This window comes from Tripterygium wilfordii, chromosome 18 (genome assembly GCF_013401445.1).
Source record: "Tripterygium wilfordii isolate XIE 37 chromosome 18, ASM1340144v1, whole genome shotgun sequence".
NCBI lineage: Eukaryota > Viridiplantae > Streptophyta > Magnoliopsida > Celastrales > Celastraceae > Tripterygium > Tripterygium wilfordii.
Window position 1 is genome coordinate 12,091,773 of NC_052249.1, and position 19,217 is coordinate 12,110,989.

At 38.4% G+C, this 19,217-nt stretch overlaps 3 protein-coding genes across 11 annotated transcripts; all 3 read left to right on the top strand.

Annotated features, from left to right (window-relative positions):
* Nucleotides 1-20: 20 nt before the first annotated feature.
* Nucleotides 21-3,429, top strand: LOC119983825 (probable leucine-rich repeat receptor-like protein kinase At5g63930). The gene is made up of 4 exons (XM_038827558.1): nucleotides 21-778; nucleotides 1,276-1,536; nucleotides 1,634-2,506; nucleotides 2,617-3,429. Exons 1-4 carry the CDS (start codon nucleotides 355-357, stop codon nucleotides 3,096-3,098), a joined length of 2,040 nt encoding a protein of 679 aa, XP_038683486.1. The 5' UTR covers nucleotides 21-354; the 3' UTR covers nucleotides 3,099-3,429.
* Nucleotides 3,430-4,235: 806 nt separating this feature from the next.
* LOC119983356 (hypersensitive-induced response protein 4-like) lies at nucleotides 4,236-8,400 on the top strand. The gene is made up of 5 exons (XM_038827031.1): nucleotides 4,236-4,608; nucleotides 5,332-5,452; nucleotides 5,554-5,645; nucleotides 6,115-6,211; nucleotides 7,795-8,400. The coding sequence occupies exons 1-5, from the start codon at nucleotides 4,414-4,416 to the stop codon at nucleotides 8,175-8,177; spliced, it is 888 nt and encodes a 295-aa protein (XP_038682959.1). The 5' UTR covers nucleotides 4,236-4,413; the 3' UTR covers nucleotides 8,178-8,400.
* Nucleotides 8,401-9,844: 1,444 nt separating this feature from the next.
* LOC119984107 (peptidyl-prolyl cis-trans isomerase FKBP53-like) lies at nucleotides 9,845-18,741 on the top strand. 9 transcript variants are annotated; one of them, XM_038827898.1, is made up of 13 exons: nucleotides 9,845-9,963; nucleotides 10,284-10,357; nucleotides 10,943-11,181; nucleotides 11,352-11,497; nucleotides 12,198-12,552; nucleotides 12,763-12,930; nucleotides 13,557-13,836; nucleotides 14,362-14,449; nucleotides 14,528-14,569; nucleotides 14,664-14,712; nucleotides 14,914-16,618; nucleotides 17,840-17,933; nucleotides 18,504-18,741. In XM_038827898.1, the coding sequence occupies exons 1-11, from the start codon at nucleotides 9,951-9,953 to the stop codon at nucleotides 14,993-14,995; spliced, it is 1,536 nt and encodes a 511-aa protein (XP_038683826.1). In that variant the 5' UTR covers nucleotides 9,845-9,950; the 3' UTR covers nucleotides 14,996-16,618; nucleotides 17,840-17,933; nucleotides 18,504-18,741. The 9 variants fall into 9 exon arrangements, with proteins under 9 accessions (XP_038683826.1, XP_038683827.1, XP_038683828.1 ...); XM_038827899.1 differs by having other exon boundaries at nucleotides 14,914-16,011; XM_038827900.1 differs by having other exon boundaries at nucleotides 14,914-16,011; nucleotides 18,512-18,741.
* Nucleotides 18,742-19,217: the final 476 nt, after the last annotated feature.

Consider the following 19,217-nt stretch of genomic DNA (forward strand, 5'->3'; position numbering starts at 1 on the left):
ACTAGTCATATATTATAATAATAATAACCACTCACCAACAGACTATCCTCCCCCGTCCCCACTCAGCTTCACTTTACAAACCAACTAAGTGGTCAAGCATAATCTCTCTCTCCCCCTTTCCTTGCACCAGAAATTCCAATAATATGCAATTGAGCCTCCACCAAGTCCCCCTGCTCATTACTGATTTCTGAAAGCAGCAGCAATACAGACACTGCAACATTGTCTCTATCTCTTTGTCCCAGTGAAAGGGGAAAGAGCAGTACTAACTACAAAGGAGAATCCGTGACTAAAATACTTCAAAACTGTAGTCAAGAGAAGAGAAAGAGTCTTGTTTATATCATCTCTATCTAATAGATGGGTTTAAGGCTATTTCTTTTCACTCTGCTCTTCTTCTTCACAAACCCAAGGTGGGTCTGTCCAAGCACAGAACTGAGAGTACTCATGGACATGAAAGCAGCTTTGGACCCAGAAGATCTGTTGCTCTCTTCGTGGACCATCAATGGCAACCCATGTGATGGTTCATTTGAAGGAGTAGCCTGTGACGAGAAGGGTCAAGTGGCCAACATTTCACTGCAGGGGAAGGGGCTCTCTGGCAAGGTCTCCCCTGCTATTGCAGGATTCAAGCACTTAACTGGGCTGTATTTGCACTACAACTCTTTGTATGGGGAGCTACCAAGAGAAATAGCCAACTTGACCGAGCTTACTGATTTGTATTTGAACGTGAACAATCTTTATGGGGAGATTCCTCCTGAGATTGGTAACATGGCTAGTTTGCAAGGTTAGTACTTGTATTGTTTATGAGATGTATGAACTATTTCAGCTCATTTGTCCTTGTATGTAGTTTTACTTCCGTAATTGGCCCTAATTTCCAGAACCCATTATCCTTCTCAGTTGTTGCTTAGTTAGTTAGTTTGATGGAAATGTAGGTTATAAGCAGGTTGGTAATGGCGAAAGAGAAACTTTTGGTTAATGTGAAGAACTTTAGCGTTCTATTACTGTATGAAGTAGAGAGTCCTTGCTGAGCGTGATTCCCAGCTTTGTTCTTAGTTGAAAGAGATTCTCAGTGTTCCATTTATTCTGTATTTCTCATTGTGGGTACTGTCAGACCTTTTGGGAAACCTTTGAATTTAGTTGTTCGAGTTGTGCACAAGGGGTTCTCTGAAAATCCCCATTGGCTGCGTCAGTTGCATTTCTTGTTTTATTGTGATTCGATGTCCACTTTATATTATGTTCTTAGTATCTTTGCTTATTGGGTTTATGCATTGGCCTTTGTAGTTTTGCAGCTTTGTTATAACCGGTTTACAGGAACCATACCCACTCAGCTGGGTTCTTTGAAGAAGCTCAGTGTTCTTGCTCTTCAGTCGAATCATTTGACTGGAGCAATCCCTGCACGTTTAGGGGATTTGGGAATGCTGATGAGGCTAGATTTGAGCTTCAATCACTTCTTTGGTTCCATTCCCACTAAACTAGCTAATGCTCCCCTGCTGGAAGTCCTAGACATCCGAAACAATACTCTTTCTGGCAATGTACCTCCTGGTAATCGTTCCTCTCTCTTTCTCTAATTGCTATTTACTTTGATTTTTATAGAAAGAAATGAATCGAATTTAACATGGTTTTTTCTGTGCCGATACAGCTTTGAAAAGACTGAACGAGGGATTCCAGTTTGAAAACAATAGAGCATTATGTGGAGAAGGGTTTGTGGCTTTGAAAGCCTGTGACACTTCAGATGCTCTGAATCCTGGTAGACCCGAACCCTTTGGACCAGGTGTGACTGGCAATCCAATCAGAGAAATTCCAGAAACAGCAAATCTGCAATTGCGTTGCAACCAAACTCAATGCTCGAAGCCATCAAAATCTGGACAAGTATCTGTTGTGGTAGGTGCATTGGTAGTAGCAGTTGCATTAGCAGCTGTGGGAATTCTGACATTCACACAGTATCGTCGAAGAAAACAGAAGCTTGGGATCTCATTTGATATTCCTGATAGCCGTCTTAGTACTGACCAAGCAAAGGGAGTTGACAGGAGAAATGGCTCTCCTCTCATCAGCATTGAGTACTCGAGTGGATGGGACCCCTTAGCTGATGGTAGGAGCATTAGTGGCTATGGTCAGGAAGTATTTCAGAGCTCTAGGTTTAATTTGGATGAGGTGGAGACGGCGACGCAATACTTTTCAGAGATGAATTTGTTGGGTAAGAGTAACTATTCTGCTACTTATAGAGGAATTCTAAGAGATGGATCCGTTGTTGCTATTAAGAGCATCAGTAAAAGTAGCTGCAAATCAGAGGAAGCTGAATTCTTGAAGGGATTGAATATATTGGCCTCATTGAAGCATGAGAATTTGGTGAGGCTGAGGGGATTCTGTTGTTCTAGGGGTCGGGCTGAGTGCTTTCTGATTTATGATTTTGTCCCAAATGGGAATTTGCTGCGCTATCTTGATGTCAATGACGGTGATGGTCATGTACTGGAATGGTCTGCAAGAGTTTCTATTGTCAGGGGTGTTGCTAAAGGTCGGTTTCTACCTGTTAATTACTACTAGTGAACTTTTTTAGTTTCTGTAGATCTTCGAATTGCGGAGATACCTGTTAACAAAAATATTTGTGTTTCTTCTTCTATGCAGGAATTGCATACTTACATGGCCGTAAATTAAATAGATCTACTCTCTGTCACCAGAACATTTCAGCAGAGAAGTTGCTTATTGACCATCGATGCAACCCGTTACTCTCAGATTCTGGCCTGCTCAACCTTCTTACAAATGACATAGTCTTCTCAGAAATCAAATCCAGTGCTGCAATGGGTTATCTAGCTCCCGAGTACACCACTACTGGCCGATCCACAGAGAAAAGCGACATTTATGCATTTGGCGTGCTCGTTTTCCAAGTCCTTTCAGGGAAGCGAAAAATCACAAGCTTGGTGAATCTAGGAGCTGAGGCATGTTGCTTCCAAGATTATATTGACCCAAACCTCCACGGAAAGTTCTTTGAATATGAAACGGCTAAGCTTGCAAGAATTGCTTGGCTTTGCACTCATGAGTGTCCTATTGAAAGACCATCCATGGAAGCAGTTGTTCAAGAACTTGGTACCTGTAGTAGCTGCCTCTAATTTCCACATCTCTTCAACCATCACCAGAGCAACTGGTGTTCTGGGGATGAGCTGCGCATTAGCCTATGAAGTCATTCTTATTTTGTTAACCCCCATGTCCTCTTGCTGAGGACTATGCCTTGTGTGAATTCTGTTTAACAATGGTTTCTTGTGGCATGAAGATGGAATACATGTTGAATTTTAATTTGTAACCATTTCAGTTTAATGAAAATATTGAATTGGATTCCATCCTTCAGGTCTGAGATGACTTGTCACTTGCTTCTTCTTTTTTCACTTCTAATAGTCTTTCTGGTTGTTTGTGCTGGTTAGCACTGATTATGGTTAAGAAAGGGACCGAAAAGTACAACAGATTGATTTACACACTTTTTCATACACGTCTGATTCAATCACAGATTTGTTGGTTAACCACAGATTTGAACATGGAAGTGCAGCTTTGTTTTGGCGAACGTGGGAAGGCATTTGGAAGCTTAAAATACATGGTCGTCTTAAACTTTTTCTACGGGGAACTACATCAGGTACACTCCCTACTATGGCTAGGCTGGCAAGAATTTTTCAGTTCAGTCTGGATGAGGATTCTACTTGTATTTTATGTTGTTCCGGAGTTGAGTCTTCACAACACTTGTTCTAGAATGCCCCATTGCAGCGATTTGTTGGCGACTTAGTCCGTGGTCTCTAAATTCCTTTTCTTTTTTCCTTTAGATTTGTGGTGGATTCGGTAAGCATACCAGTTTGGTTATACGTACAGAGTTGTTCCCTGTGCTTGTTGGTGAAGCTTTGGCTGCTTTGTTGGCCGTGGACTGCATGGAACAGCGGGGATGGTCCAATATTGTTCTCGAAGGGGGCTCGCAAGAAGTTATTGATTGCATTAATTATCCCTCTACTTTCAAACACTGGAGACTCGAGAGAATTATCAACTCAATTACTATAGCTTTGGATAAGTGTCAGCAATTGGAGAAGCGAAGCTAATGGGCATCTGTTTGAAAGTGGTCAGGACATGTTCCTCTTACACGCTTCATTAATATATGTAGCTGCAGTTGAAAGCAAGAACATTTTCACCATTATTTGTTTAAAATAACGTATAAAATTAATAAATCTGATATCAAATCCGGAATTCTTGATACGATAACCCTCCGCTTAAGGCCAAACCAATGAACCAAACCAACGAAACGCAGCACTTTGACGAAGTAAAATCTAATGCAAAAGGTCGTCGTTCTCTCTCTCTGTACCTCCGTGGCATTTAGGGGCTGGTGGCGCGTATTGTAATGTAACTTCCATTGTTTCTTCTTCTTCTTCTGAATAGTAGAAAGAGAGAGAGATGGGAAACGCGAACTGTATTTTCTGTGGATGCGTGGAGCAGGCGAGCATAGCCGTGGTGGAGAGGTGGGGTAGGTTTGAGCGGCTGGCGGAGCCGGGGCTACATTTTTTCAATCCATTGGCCGGGGAATGTCTGGCTGGGCTTCTCTCCACGAGGATCAGCTCTCTCGATGTCCGCGTCGAAACTAAAACCAAGGTTATTCTTTAAATCATCTTTTGTATTTGTCATATTTCATTGGTTTGTGGAGTTCGTTATTGTAGATTCTCAGTTCTTTCTTTTTCTTTAGCGAATTATTCATCTTTATCTTGTCTTTTTTTTTTCCCTGTAAAAATTGTTACTCCATCTTTTCATTCCCGAACAATTCTAGGTTTCTGGTTCTGGATTATGAATGGAATGGCCACTGATCTTGGATGATTAACAATTTTTCACTCCATTTTGTTTGTTCCTATCTTACCTCCTCCGCCTTGTGACGCTTTGGTTTGCCGAGAAAACATATGAGGAGAGCGGTTTTCTTCACCTCTTGTATGCTTTTGTTGAGATCTATTAGTATAACTGATTACAACATGTGAATGATGAGGTGAGATGAATGGATAGGTCTTGCCAGGGAAATGGGACACCTTAGTTCTGATTGATGCTAGCAAAAGTAGGGTTTGGGCATTTAGTTATCAGTCCATGTCTTGGGAAGAACTTTATATTCCCCGAGAGGATTCTAAGTTGAAGTGTATATGTTGCCTTGTGCTGTGTCAAATTTTTTCATAAGATTAGGTCACGTGTTTGATCGTGATATGAAGCCTATCATTATATATCAATTGGCTATGCCTTTTGTTCCCCTATGGTAAGTAATGCATGATTTTTTGTTTTGAGGTCAAACTTCTCTTGCCCTATTTTGAAAAGAATGACCGGTTCTTTGAATTGCAGGATAATGTTTTTGTGCAATTGCTCTGCTCGATACAATATCGAGTAGTTAAAGAAAATGCTGATGATGCATTTTATGAGCTGCAAAATCCCAAAGAGCAGATTCAGGCTTACGTGTTTGATGGTATCTTGTTTTTCTTGAAACGTCGCATTTTATCATGATTTTTTTTGTATCGTTATTGATTATCCTCCTCATTTAAAAATGTATCTGATCAATTGTTTTAGTGGTTCGTGCTCTTGTCCCAAGAATGACACTGGATGAGCTCTTTGAGCAAAAGGGTGAGGTTGCTAAAGCTGTATTAGAGGAACTTGAGAAGGTATAGTTACTCGTGTATGGTGGATTTGGCTTTCTTTGTTCTGCTACATCATTTCCAGTTATCTTCCCTGTCCTCTGTTGGCATTTTATATTAGTTTTTGCATCATTCAGTGCTTATTCATTGTTCTTTTTAGCACTTGATCATGAAGTTTAAAGACTTCTCTGTATTAGTTAGCATATCATGATTTGGGTTGTAAATTATTTTGCACAGCGAGTTAATAGCTCTTTGTTGTAGTGTTGCCACTGGATTCCTTTTTAAGACATTCAAATATAAAAACATCAATTCATAGTTGAATGTTCTGCTTGTATGATTGTCAGTGTATATTCTTGCGATAATGATGATTAATCCTTTGTATGTGCAAAATTTGTTTTCTATTTTTTTTTTCCGTCATGATCTTTCTGTGCTCATACATTTTGTCAAGGATAATGGGATTCTCAATTTGATTCTGTTTGTTGAAATTATGAGTCAGGTGATGAGAGCGTATGGATACAGCATAGAACACATACTGATGGTGGACATTATACCCGATGCCTCTGTCCGCAAGGCGATGAATGAAATTAATGCAGGTATTTTTTCTATCACACTGAGTCTCTTTTTTATTTAAATTCTCAAAGTTATATACGTGCCTAATAAATCTGCCTTACGCTGACTTTCATCTTCACATCAGATCTTGTAGAGCCTGTCTTTAAGTCTTGAAAAAGGCGGTAGGCGTGGTGGCTGATACCAGTGTTAACTTTATGGATTCTAACGAGCCATTCTTCCTATTTTTTCCCTTACCCTAGTAAATTAATCGACTTAATCCTCTTGCTTAATCACCTTGATTGAGTTCAATTAGTACTGGTATTATAAATTATTTCAGAAATCATGGGGGTATTTCATACTAATAAAGTGTCATACCAAATTGATGCTTGGATGTTGAAAAATAGATGGGTGTATGGGGAGATGTTAGTCCAAGAAAATAAATTGGGAATATTGGGTGTTGGAGTTGGAAATCACATTGAAGATAGTTGATACATTGATTAAAATTTGTGTTGACACAACTTGTCTAACTAACAAACTGGACAAGAGAGAAATTTAGGATGATTGAGATTTGAGAGTAAGATTTGGTATAAATTCCAGCATATAGGGGTTGAAAGGAAATGGTGTGAGAAGTATTGTTGATGAGAGCTTTTTCGCTTCAAGTCTAGAAAATGTCATTAAGCAAAAATTTTCATAGAACATTGATGCGTTTATCAAAAGGATGTTAGATGAGGAAACGATCATTATTTGGGGAGATCTAATTAGTCATCTCTGAAGGCAATCCTTTTGTGAGAGCAAATAGGGGCTATGGATTCAGGAAAAAGAGATTTTGTTTAGAGTTTAGCTTATCCTCATGTGTTACTACAAGGGAGTGGTGGAGGGGACAGGGAGAGAGAATTTTGGGGGGGTTGGGGGGGGGGGGACAGAGTGTTTTTTGCCACTCTCAATGGAATCATGGTTGTAGGAGGATGTGGAGGATATCTAAAAAATTTAAGAACGGGCCAACACTGGCTCAGATAAGGGTGGAGAAAATGACTTCTACTAACTGGCTCAAATAAGAGAGTGAAAGGCTGAGAAGCCTGATATTTGAGTCAATTGTTTAAGGGTGAGGATTTCCAAACATGCTTACAACCACACCACTCTGAATGGTCATGTTGTGTGACATTTTCAATACATGTCACTTTCGGAACATAGCTTAATAGGTTGATCCATGAAAGGACAAATCTGTTTCAGACTACATCGTGATGGCATTGTCCAACACTGCCCCATTGATAATTTTGAATTTTGATCCATAGCAGGTTTTTCAATGGGGTCAAAGATTGTGGAATGTACTTAATATTTCATTACCACCTGCCACAAGCGCACCTAATATTTTAATCTAAAGTCAGACACCCTTGCAAATATTTGTAATCTAAGTCAGAACTTCTGTTATAGCCTTATAGGTTGTCTGCAAGTTGCTTACTCCAGTGATACTTGATGATATATCGAAGTAGTTAGCGTGTTGGCTATTCTTAAATGTTCAATCTCCATTGACTGGCTTTTGCTTGGTGTTTAAGCTTTGTTCCTCAGTATTTTTTTTTTCTTTTTTTCTTTTTAAATTTAACTACTGAGTATCAATGCTCTGTCACAGCTCAAAGGCTTCAACTTGCTAGCGTATACAAAGGAGAAGCAGAGAAGGTGCTCCTAGTGAAGAAAGCTGAAGCCGAAGCTGAAGCCAAGTACCTGGGTGGGGTTGGCGTGGCCAAACAAAGGCAGGCAATCACAGATGGATTAAGAGAGAATATATTGAATTTCTCTCATAAGGTTGAAGGAACCTCAGCTAAGGAGGTGATGGATCTCATAATGATCACTCAGTACTTTGACACAATCAAGGACCTTGGGAACTCATCGAAGAACACTACTGTTTTTATACCCCACGGTCCTGGTCATGTTAGGGATATAACTGATCAGATACGCAATGGGCTGATGGAGGCATCCAGTGGTAATGTCAATGTTGAGGACATCAACCTGTGATGGACATCTTGTATACTTATGATCTCCCTTATCAATACTGACATACATGTGAGCTTACTTTAAACAGTCGGATGATCGTAAAGGGTGTGTTATAAATAATGTAGAATACGTACGCAATGGATCTTCACCAAGGTTGTAAGAATGAAACAGCCCAGCTGCTGTACTGCTTTTGTTATCACTTGTTAATTCTGCTATAATGAGAATCATATGTTTTTCTTTTGTACATATTGTGAATCATATGTTATTTGTAACAAAAATCTTTTGCCAAATTTAACCTCATACACGTCTGTATTCATGAATTGAAGCCCATATGGAAGAGATTGATTACTGCATGTCATTTTGGTCTTTTTGGGTTCAGCTAGGCGTTAGTGACCTAATCTACCGAAAGGAAAACATGTTCCTTTGAGGGCTGTTCCAGATTGGGCCAACCAGGCCCACTTAGAGCATGTTCAATGGGTTACTCAAAATAAGTAAAAACTTGTTTTAGGTAACACTTTTTCCTATTTTTATCTTCCAATGAGTTACCTAAACTCTTACTTATTTTTAGAATTCATTTTTGGGTAACACAAATCTAGGACATGGCTCATGTTACGGGACCCGGGGGAGTGTCGGTGCACTATGCACCGGCTATTAACCGGTTCATTATCTAAGCCATTGGATCCTATGATTTATATCCAACGGTTTTTAGTTTACCTAACAAATTTTCAATATTTTAAATTAAATTTATTCTTATCTTGTTCAGCTTTTCTCTCTCTAACATCAATGGGTTCTTGACCTGATAAAGATGAAAGAGGCTATTGAATTAGAGATTGAGGAATAATGCCAACTTCAACTTACAAACCTAGGATTTAGAATCAAAACCATTTTTGCGGCAGATACTTGAGGAGCTTTGATTAGATGGAATCAGCAATGGAGATGGCGAGAAGAAAGCCAAGGGGGCTTGAGGAGTCAGATCTCATTCTGTTGTATTTTTTAAGATAGAGATAAGAGTACAAATAGAAGTCAGATCTGATGGCCTTTGTCGATCTTATTCTTGACCTCAACCGTCTCTTTGCAGCAGATAGTTGATGAGCTTTGATCAGAAGGAATCACCAAGGAGATGGCGAGAAGAAAGGAAAGGATTTACTTTGATGAGAGACAGAGTATGAAGAGAACGAGTCAATTTTTTCTTTTGTATTTTTTGTGAGAAAGTTAGAGTACAATTGTACAAAGAGGAGTCAGATTAATTGACCGTCAGATCATGCCTTAAAGATCCAACGATTCATAGAGTGAACAGGTTATTAACCTGTTCATTACTGCACCGGCTCCCCCCTGAATCCCATGTTACGTATATAAATTTTAATTATTTTTTATTCGATTTCTCTCTCTTGCAACTCTCTCTCTTACTTTTTATTTTTCTCTCTCTTGCATCTCTCTATCTCTCTTACCTTTAAATAATTAAATATTGGATGTGATATGAAAATGAGGTATATGATTGGAAGGGTGTTAGAAAATTGATAATCTAAAATTGCTTTTTACTCAAAATAAGGGAAACTGTGTTACCAAAAATGAGTAATGGGTTGGACTTGCTGTAAACATAACGCCGTTTATACCGGTAGGGAGCCGTTGACATCAGTTCTCGAACACGTACACGTGTCTTCTGTCCGTTAAGTGATACGCATCTTCCGTCAGATCATGGGTAACTAGGCTTGAGTAGGGTTTTAATACCTGCGAACAGAGTCGTCTAGGGTTTTGGAGTGAAGTATTTTCAAAGGTTGAACACGCGAAAGAAAAATGGGCTTCTGGGGTTGGTTCTCTCATCATTTTTCTGAATCTGGCTATTCTAGTTTTATATTTTATCTTGTATGCATATTTTAATTCAATAGTTCGAGGCTGGTGTGGACAGTAAGGGACTCTGGGTAATGTAATAAATATTTGTAATCAAATAGAATCTCAGACTTGCAAATGGCGTTTAGTATTCATCTTGCTTTTGATAGAAGATTCCAGGATTTGATTTTAATTTCCTGCTATTGCTTGATAATCGAACAGAGGATATATAATGTACGTTTGGGTTGTATGTTTTAATGTTTTCCTCGAATGATTGCTGGAATATCTTTCTGTGATTAGGAATCGAAGTAAAACCAGGAAGACCTCATCCCTATCACCCTGATAATGTGCCGAGAAAACTGCGTGTGACACAGGTATGTTTTCTCTGCTTGAAACAGTTCTTAAATTGTTTTATTAGGACATTGCCGACTGGAAATTTGATGTTGGAACTGTGTTGATATTTTTTTGAATTTGGTTGCTTTGTTGTTATTGTTTTTATTACTTTGGTTGTTTTTTGTTCATGAAGAATTCTGCATATTTTTACATCTAGGATTTACACGTATTCTTAGGAGATTCAGAATGTGCTGAATGCGCTGTTAGGACTTTATGCGATAGTAATAATCTGTCGCTGCCTCATCTTTTATTGGCCATATATAAATACTATTCGAGGATGAAATTTCTTCAGCTAAAGGGGAAAAATTCAGAGCTATGAATATTGAGTCTGTCTGTTATGTTATTAAGGGCTTGTGTCCTCACAATTAGAATTTTGAAAAATGGTGAATGTGAATGTTAGCCGATGGTTATGATGTTACGTGGTTGAGATTCATCAATCATCATTGTGTTTGAAGTCATTTCTGTATGAAGGATAGTGTTTGTGTGACTTTGGAAGTCCCTATACGCTGTAAATTTCTTTGTGCATTTACTGTTAGGCGCATTTCTTTTAACCTTCTTTTCCTCAGGCTACATTGGGCATTGGTTCGTCAAAAGATAAAAGCATTCTCCAGTGTTCCAAGGGACACAAGAGTCCAATTTTCTTGTGTTCTCTATTACCTAATAAGACTGAGTCTTGCTCCTTGGATCTTGAATTCGATGATGATGAAGAATTATTGGCGTTTTCAGTGATTGGTTCACGAAGCATTCATCTCTCTGGTTACTTTGTGCGCACTGATGGAGATACTCTCCGTGAAGAATATGAATTGTATCCTTTTGGCTACTGTTTTGTTGTTTGGTATGAAAAAGAGATTCTTGGCATCTCTCCTGACAACCCCACCCACTTCCCTTCCAACCTCCCACCATCTTCTCTCTTTCTTACGTGCTTTAGTTGAATGTGTTGCATTTCGTTTGTACTTTCCTAACTACCGTATGAAGTGATTCTGGGGAAGATTTGTATGAGACAGTGTCAGAGACAGATGATTCTAGTGAATATGATACTGAAGATGATTACGGGGATGACTATATGGATGATGATGAAGATCTAGAAATGTTCCGATCTTCATCTGTCCCTAATAGTGGAGGTAATTCCGCGCTGAAACTATTGCAAGAGATTCACTTTTCACCCGTTTGCCTTTTCATGTTGTCCCATGTGGTTCAGCAACCTTCAATATGAAGGTCATATGCTATTCCATATTTTACTGAAGACTGTTTGATCTTCTTGTATTTTGCTAACTACCAGAAGGTCACACATCTGGATCTGGTACAAGAGAGTTTGCTGGAACACTTGTTTGTTCTAGATTTTTCTGCAAAATGTCCAGAAACATTGGAATGTTTAATGTTGTTTATTTTTGGAAAGCCTTATAGTGTGGGAAAAGAGGTTTGTGGAAGAAGATTTGTGATGAGGCTGTAGGTAACCAGTAAATGAGAGTGAATAGATAAGTTGCTTTTTTTGTTGAAAACCGGAATAGAGCAAATGCTGTACTCTTATTTGGGTAAATATTCCCATGATAAGATTAATATCTTGCAATATTTTGTAATAGTTTGTTCTTATTTTACATTATTGTTCCAGAATATGATTTATTTCCTTGATATCAGTATTTTAAGTTTTTAACTCTAGCTTTGTGGTAATTGTTTCTACACTTGTACGTTAGACGTGGCTTTTAAGTTAACTGCAAACTGATTAAACTTGCCTCATCGATTAAATTGTATGCCATTTCTTTGTGATATTTGCTTCCATTTAACTCAAGAATTTTCTTCCTGAAAATTGTTCTTTGATCTCAGTTGTGATTGAGGAGATAACTGATGATGTGAAACCTACAAATGGAACTGGCCAATCTAAGATCCAAAAAAAGAATCGAGCAAGTGACTCCATGGAGCAAAATGACTCCCAAAGACAAATTGTTGTCAAGCAGAGTAGTAGTGTCCCAGTTTTGGAGAGTGAAGATGAAGATGGATTTCCAATTTCCACCTCTCATGGAAGCAAAGCTACAGTTGTGGTGCCCAAAGAAGAAGAGGGACAGGTGGAGAAGAAAAAAACCAAAGAAAGCAAGAAGAAGAAAACAAAAGATGTCGATGAGATTGCTACTACCAAGAAAAGAAAAGATAAAAGTGCCAACCAAGATGGTCAACTTGAAAGGTGTTGTAGTCCATCTTTTCTTGGTCTTTCTTCAAAAGCTTGAATCATTTAGTGTTGATTCTTAATTTTACATTTCGTTATTCATTTTTGGTCAAGATAAAAAAACTAGGTTGAAGAACGTTTTCATTATATTTATCTCACTCAAGCAGGAAAGGTTCATAAAATGCTTAACATAGCATCTACTTGATTGGTTCCTTTATGTGTTCTCAGGAAAGCAAAAAAGAAAAAGCAGCAGAAAGAGAAGGACAAAGATGAAAAAGCTCGTGAAACAGGCACAGGTAACGTGATTAATCATATTTCAGAGGATGAGATCCAACCTGAAGAGGAGAATGACACTGACCTCCAGGTCTCTACTGATAGAGGTGATGACAGTCAGAGGTGAGAACTCTTCTCTTTTCTCTTACCGATTAACATGTTGTGTATGTCCCTACTCTTATTTTTGCATTCAAGATGCAGATATTTGCATGTTCATCTACCGGATTTGATGGTGTAAGATCAAATCTTTAGGTACTTCAGTTTTTTTATTTTGCATGTTCACCCAGATGGTTTCTTTTCCACCATAATTTCCTGTTTTTCTCTCTTTGTAGATCTGCTTTCTTTGATAGTGAAGGTCCTGAATGACCAATGCTTTTGGCACATTGGTATTAGAACTAGATGTGTTAACCTGGATGGTTTCTGAGCAATTTCATGCAAACTGAAATCCTTGCTATACAACATATTCTCTCCATATGGTCACCAGCTTCCTACAGTTGATCTCAGTAAAAAGTTTAGGGGCTCAATTACTTAGACTAGTTTCACTTATATTACTCCCTAACTCACCTTTTTATGAGCATATCATTTTAGTATTCAAATTGTTCTTTCCCAACTACTCTGGCCTCACTCTCTCTCTCACACACACATACATGCACACGCACGTAGGCTTGGCTGATAATATCGTGTTAGACCAATGATATTGTGATGCATTTGTACTTGTTAGTTGATCATGTTTCTGCATTTATATCCAGGGGCCTTGAGACAAATTCGATTGCTTTGCCTAGTGACAATCGCGCTGAGAAGAAAAAGAAGAATAAGAAGAAAGATAAGAAGAAACAGGAGGCTGGAGGGGGGCTGAATTCAGAACAACCTGTTTCATCTATGCAGGATAGTGGTGAACCCACTTTGGTATCTGGGGAAAAGCAAAATACTGCTAAGCCTTCAAAAGTTAGAACCTGGGCAAATGGATTGGTGGTTGAGGAATTAGCCATGGGAAAACCAGATGGTAAAAGAGCTTTTTTGGGGAGTCAGGTAATTTTCTGTTCTTGAATATAAATTTATATTCTTAAATCACTGGTAAGTGTTTATTCTAATATGATTCCTTTGTTTCTGTTATCTTTATAATATTCCCTTCCACCAGGCATACTCGATATTGAGAAGATCGCTGTTGTATGCTAATCTCATGATATTACCAATATTCTGCAAAATATAGCAATGATTTATTCACTGTCATCTATCATTTGGTGCATTTGATTTGTTTGCTGATATACATACTTGATATAAATTCCCTACTGATGGAGTTGAGTCGTTCTATGTGAATTCTCAACTGCCCAAGTAGGCAGTATGGTTTTCATGGACTAGAAAAGGAGGTATTAACGAAATTCAGATAAAACTTATGTCGTGAGTATAATGACAGACTGATAACTGCGGCCGTAACAAATCATTTGTAGTTTGAGCTGTATTTAATTGGATATTCTCATATTTAAGTTTCCCCCCTCCCCTTGAGCATTTTTATCTAATGAAAATATTTTTCTTTCCTTTTTTAAATTGTTTCAGGTCGGTGTCCACTACATTGGTAAACTTAAGAAAAATGGAAAAATATTTGACTCGAATGTTGGACGAGCACCGTTTAAATTCCGCCTAGGTATCGTCATGTTGAACTTGAAAATGTAACCAAATTTTAGTTTTTCATTGCATTAATAATTTTTTCGCTGTCTTGCAGGTGTAGGGCAAGTTATAAAGGGATGGGATGTTGGAATTGATGGTAATGTGTTTTATTTAAAACTTCACTTGATTCCAGAATTTATACTGTTAATTACGTGTGAAGAATTCACATGCTCTGTCTATGGAACTCACAGGCATGCGTGTTGGGGACAAAAGGAGACTCACTATTCCGCCACCAATGGGGTATGCGATTGCAATGATATCTAATTTCCTTCAATGTCATTGTATTGGTATGGTGTCGGCATTTTGATGCCTACCTGGGATCCCATCCTCCCTTCCCGTCTTCCACCCATACAAAGAAGCTCAAATTATGTCCCCCTACTTTTTTTTTTGAAAATTCATTTTTCTACTTGTACTAGTATATAAAACGTTATTTTTGTGCAGTTATGGGACTCAAGGTGCTGGTGGGAAGATACCACCAAATTCGTGGCTTGTGTTTGACGTGGAGTTGGTCAATGTGCGTTGAGTAGCTAGCCGCTCATATATGCATCAGTTATGGAGTTTTTGGTTGTTTTGATCTGCAAAATGATAGGTCAAATTTTGGTTGAGATGAGTGCCTTTTTCTTAGGTGATGAGGAAATTTCTTGTGAGTTTGGTCAGAAAATACTTTCACTGGATTTGACTAGTTAAGGGTACGCATCCTTACAAACCTCTTTTCTATGAACAATTTTGTTGGAAGAGATTAAACTGCGGAAACCTGTTGTGGGAGTCGTTCAACATTTAGTTAATGCAAAAACACTGGTTATTTCACAGATGTGGATTTCTAGGCATCATTGCCCCTGATGGATTTTTGTTTTATCAGTAAACAGGGGTTGCTGTTTTCTTTGAAATTATTACCATCTTGTTTGTTGCATCAGAACTATCTTTGTAATTCCATGTTGGATCAGATGCAGATTCATTGGTCATATTCAAGAGAATATGATCTATTGCGACCATTCTTTATTTGTGTTTGTCATAATTTTCATGGCAGAACCGTACTTACCTGGCTGCAACCTCACTCTGGATGGATTGATATAATTCATATGACAAAACATAGAACATACTTTCCACAGAAGATCACACGATTCAAAAACTTCATTGAAGCACTTTCAGACTTGTATATGATAACAGTTAACCGCTGTCACTGATGACTAATGATTGAATTAGGACCGTTGATAGAATTAGACGGTGGTTATCTCTTGCTTGCCACGGGCTGCTCTTGGAAAGTCTAGTGCGCATCTGCGAGGGATATATTCGGCAAATCCTGCCTCTTCGCCCGAGAATTTTATGTTCATGCTCTCTCTTTCCGATTCTCTCATATTCCTTTACGTCCTCCGAGGACACGATGCAATTGTTCTCTCTACTCGTCCGCAACGACAGGCCATGCCCGAAAAAATGGCTCCGTAATTCTTTGGTTGAAGTATGATCGTCGAGTGCGAGTCGACGATCATTCGGGCCTTGTAGATCGTTCTTCCCTACGTCTTCGATCACGGATTCTTTTTCGTACGTATGCTTCTTCTGCTTTGTCTTGTATTCCTCGTTTTTTCTCCTTGTTTTGTTAGGTTTTTCTTTGTTTTATATTTTATCTCTAATGTATTGTTAAAACCTTGAATCCGAACTCGATTTGTGCTTTCACGAGCTCGCTCTCCGTCGGATTTGTTAGGTTTCTCCTTGTGCTGTTAGGTCTTTCTTCTTTTGTTGAAGTATGATCTTCGAGTCCGAGTCGACGATCAGCCGGACCTTGTAGCCGAACCAGAGTATCGGGCCGTGGTTCCTCCCTTCGTCTTCGATGACGGATTCTTTTTCGTTCGTATGATTCTTCTGCTTCGTTTTGTATTCCTCGTTTTCTTTCCTTGTGTTTTTTGGTTTTTCTTCATCTCATATTCCAACTAATGTATCGTCAGAACCTAGATCGGAACTCGATTTTTGCTTTCAGAGCTCGTTTTTCCTCCTTGCGTTGTTAGGTTTTTCTTTGTCTTATATTCCAACTCTAATCTATTGTTAAAACCTAGAATCGGAACTCGATTTTTGCTTTTACGAGCTCGCTCTCCTTCAGATTCTCTTATCTCCACCTCCTCCTCTGAGCACGTTCTCTGTTCGCCCACGCAAGGTGAGCTTCATCATTTCCTCTTGAGGATTGTATGTTTATTGTATTCTGAATGGGATGACCTCAATCTGATAGATTGAAAGGTGTATCCTCAAAGCTGCAATATGATCTGTATGATGATAAAATAATATGGCTTCTTTCTTTCCGGTACTTATTCTAAATATCATCCACACCTTTGTTGTTTATCTTGTTTTATCATCTGGTTTGTTACTAAGCCTGATATGTAGACTTTTGTTGTTTATCTTTTTCTTCTAACCATTTATAATTGCGTTTTAATATTTTGCAGTTTCTTTTTTCACCATAATTTGTATATGATGTGATAGGATAAGAAACTAGATGATTTAATCTAGGATAGGGGTAGCGCCAATCAAAATAAGATGCAATAAAATATGCTAAGATAGCTTGGGCATTACAATGTAGAAGATATTATTGTGGTATTGTGTGGAGTTGAAAAGAATATAAGTGGGATGTACTGAAAAGAATGAGTTGGATGTACTGAAAAATTATAAGAAAAGGCATGGACTCTATAAAATAGATGAAATTGTAGAGCTTGATAAGAATAAATGGCAAAGGAAAACTCATGGCATGGATGGCTACATAACATATTGATTATGATAGTTTGGGATAAGAATTTGATGATCATGATGAATGTGATTGACGTTTGCAATGGAACTGCATTTGCATGATTATCCATGCCTTATGCCTAATTTATCTTTTAAAATTGCGCTGTACTTTGTTATCTTCTTTTGGAATATTCTGGTGGTAACAGAAGGGTTGCCATACAATAGTTTTGCAATGTTTGAGTTCTGCATTGTTTTGGTGTCTGAAATTCATTTTTGGTGGATATACGCATTGCCACATGGAATGCACATGTGTATTGTAAAAGAGAGAGTGCGATATTTTCAGTGTCTTGGAAGAAGGTAAAAAAAGTATGGGTCTCTTGCTTCTTTTTTTCTCTCATTGTTGCATTATTTTTATTTTTTAACTGAAGTTTTTTTTTCTGAATTTTGGGGCTGATTTTGATTTCTTGGATGCTATATTTGCACCTTTAGCAAAGCATATGCATTCAAGTCATTATCATATCCCCAAACTCTTATGCGGTAGCTTTCAAGCTTTTTCTGCCATCTCCTTTAAACATCATATTATGATTTGCTTTCCCAACTTCATTGTGCATTTTGTTTCAGGCACTACCCACTCAAAGATATTGGCTGGAAATTTGTGCAGGTTGATTCTGTTTCTTCAGTATGATAAAGGGAACGTTTAATCTGTCTCTGGACTTTCTGAGGCAATGGGATAGAGAGGTTAGTATATGAACAAGGTTGGTACTTTCCTAACTCTGAACATTATTTGATCATGGAAAAATATGTGAGATCAGGCATATTAGCTGTCAAAATTTGTTTTTAAGTTGAGTTGGTAAAACTAAAGCATGACATGCGAACTAGTGAGACCATGTCATATGTTTAAAAGGTTGCCCCCCTTTGATCCATCTGTGTTCTAATCTTGCCACTCGAAATACATCATAAGATCTGTCCGGCCCAACACTCATTTTTGTTGCTGTTTTGAAATTGTTTCATTTTCTCAGCTAGTAGAGGAATTTCTTTAGATTCTACTCATAAAGTTTTTCTTGAATTGGAAAATTATGTCATTGGCTCTAATTCTTTTTTATATTGTACACTCCATCGGTCATTGTAAAGAAATCTGTGTCCAAAATTTTACTACAACTCTTAAAGGATTATAGAGATATAAATTACTGTTAAACTATTACCGTTGCTGGCTTTATTGATACACGTCAAGGTTTGAGTTGTCAATTTGTGTTCTTTACGATGCTGTTTCTGTAATGGTTATCGTGATACTTAACAACGGTTGTTCTGCTCCATATTAACTATAGTGTTTTAGCGTCAGAGATGTGCTATATGCTCTTATGTAACTTTTGTGCTGGTTTCACAACAACGAAGCTTGAGAGCTCCGGTTTTGCAATGTTGCATGTGCGATGCTTCGCTCTAGGGTATTTTGCTAGAATAGATGAACATGTGTAGTGGTATGTATTTTCGCCATCCTTTCGAGCACTTCGGTTTAGCTTGCATGTTTCTGTGTAGTGTCATGTATCTAACTCGCAAGTTCTTTTCTATGGTTTGTAGTGGACTTAATGTGGATGCTGTCATCGTGGTAACAAATTTAGCTTCTTCTAGCCGACTAGCCGTATGATTAGAGTGTCATCGTATGTCGAGTGGTACGAACTACGAAGCACTGAATTGAGTGGCCTTTAAGGGGCTTCTGTACGGTACCAAGAGCTTGATGAATGGAACTTAGGTATGGGCCTCAAGTCCAATCTTAAGCGAATGAAATATGAGCCAATAAATGCTGTCCTAAGCCAAATAAAATGGTCAGGCCCAGTCACATATTAACCTATTTAATTAGAAGCTTTAACGCCAATCAAATTCGGTCCTGAGGCCCATTGAAATATGGCTCTATAAAACGGTCAGCAGTCAAGTGATATAGCCCATTCGATTACAGGGTTTTGTCCAGTAAATTTGGGGCCTCAGGTCTATACTAATGGAACGTTAAACCCATATCATGCCCCATGATTGCGTGCCTCATTAGA

Coding starts and splice junctions, on each gene's coding strand:
- LOC119983825 (XM_038827558.1), top strand. CDS start 355: ATGGGTTTAAGGCTATTTCTTTTCACTCTGCTCTTCTTCTTCACAAAC. Junction 779..1,275: donor TAACATGGCTAGTTTGCAAG/GTTAGTACTTGT, acceptor TGGCCTTTGTAG/TTTTGCAGCTTTGTTATAAC. Junction 1,537..1,633: donor TTCTGGCAATGTACCTCCTG/GTAATCGTTCCT, acceptor GTGCCGATACAG/CTTTGAAAAGACTGAACGAG.
- LOC119983356 (XM_038827031.1), top strand. CDS start 4,414: ATGGGAAACGCGAACTGTATTTTCTGTGGATGCGTGGAGCAGGCGAGC. Junction 4,609..5,331: donor GCGTCGAAACTAAAACCAAG/GTTATTCTTTAA, acceptor TTTGAATTGCAG/GATAATGTTTTTGTGCAATT. Junction 5,453..5,553: donor TCAGGCTTACGTGTTTGATG/GTATCTTGTTTT, acceptor CAATTGTTTTAG/TGGTTCGTGCTCTTGTCCCA.
- LOC119984107 (XM_038827895.1), top strand. Junction 12,931..13,556: donor AGAGGTGATGACAGTCAGAG/GTGAGAACTCTT, acceptor ATTTATATCCAG/GGGCCTTGAGACAAATTCGA. Junction 13,837..14,361: donor GAGCTTTTTTGGGGAGTCAG/GTAATTTTCTGT, acceptor AAATTGTTTCAG/GTCGGTGTCCACTACATTGG.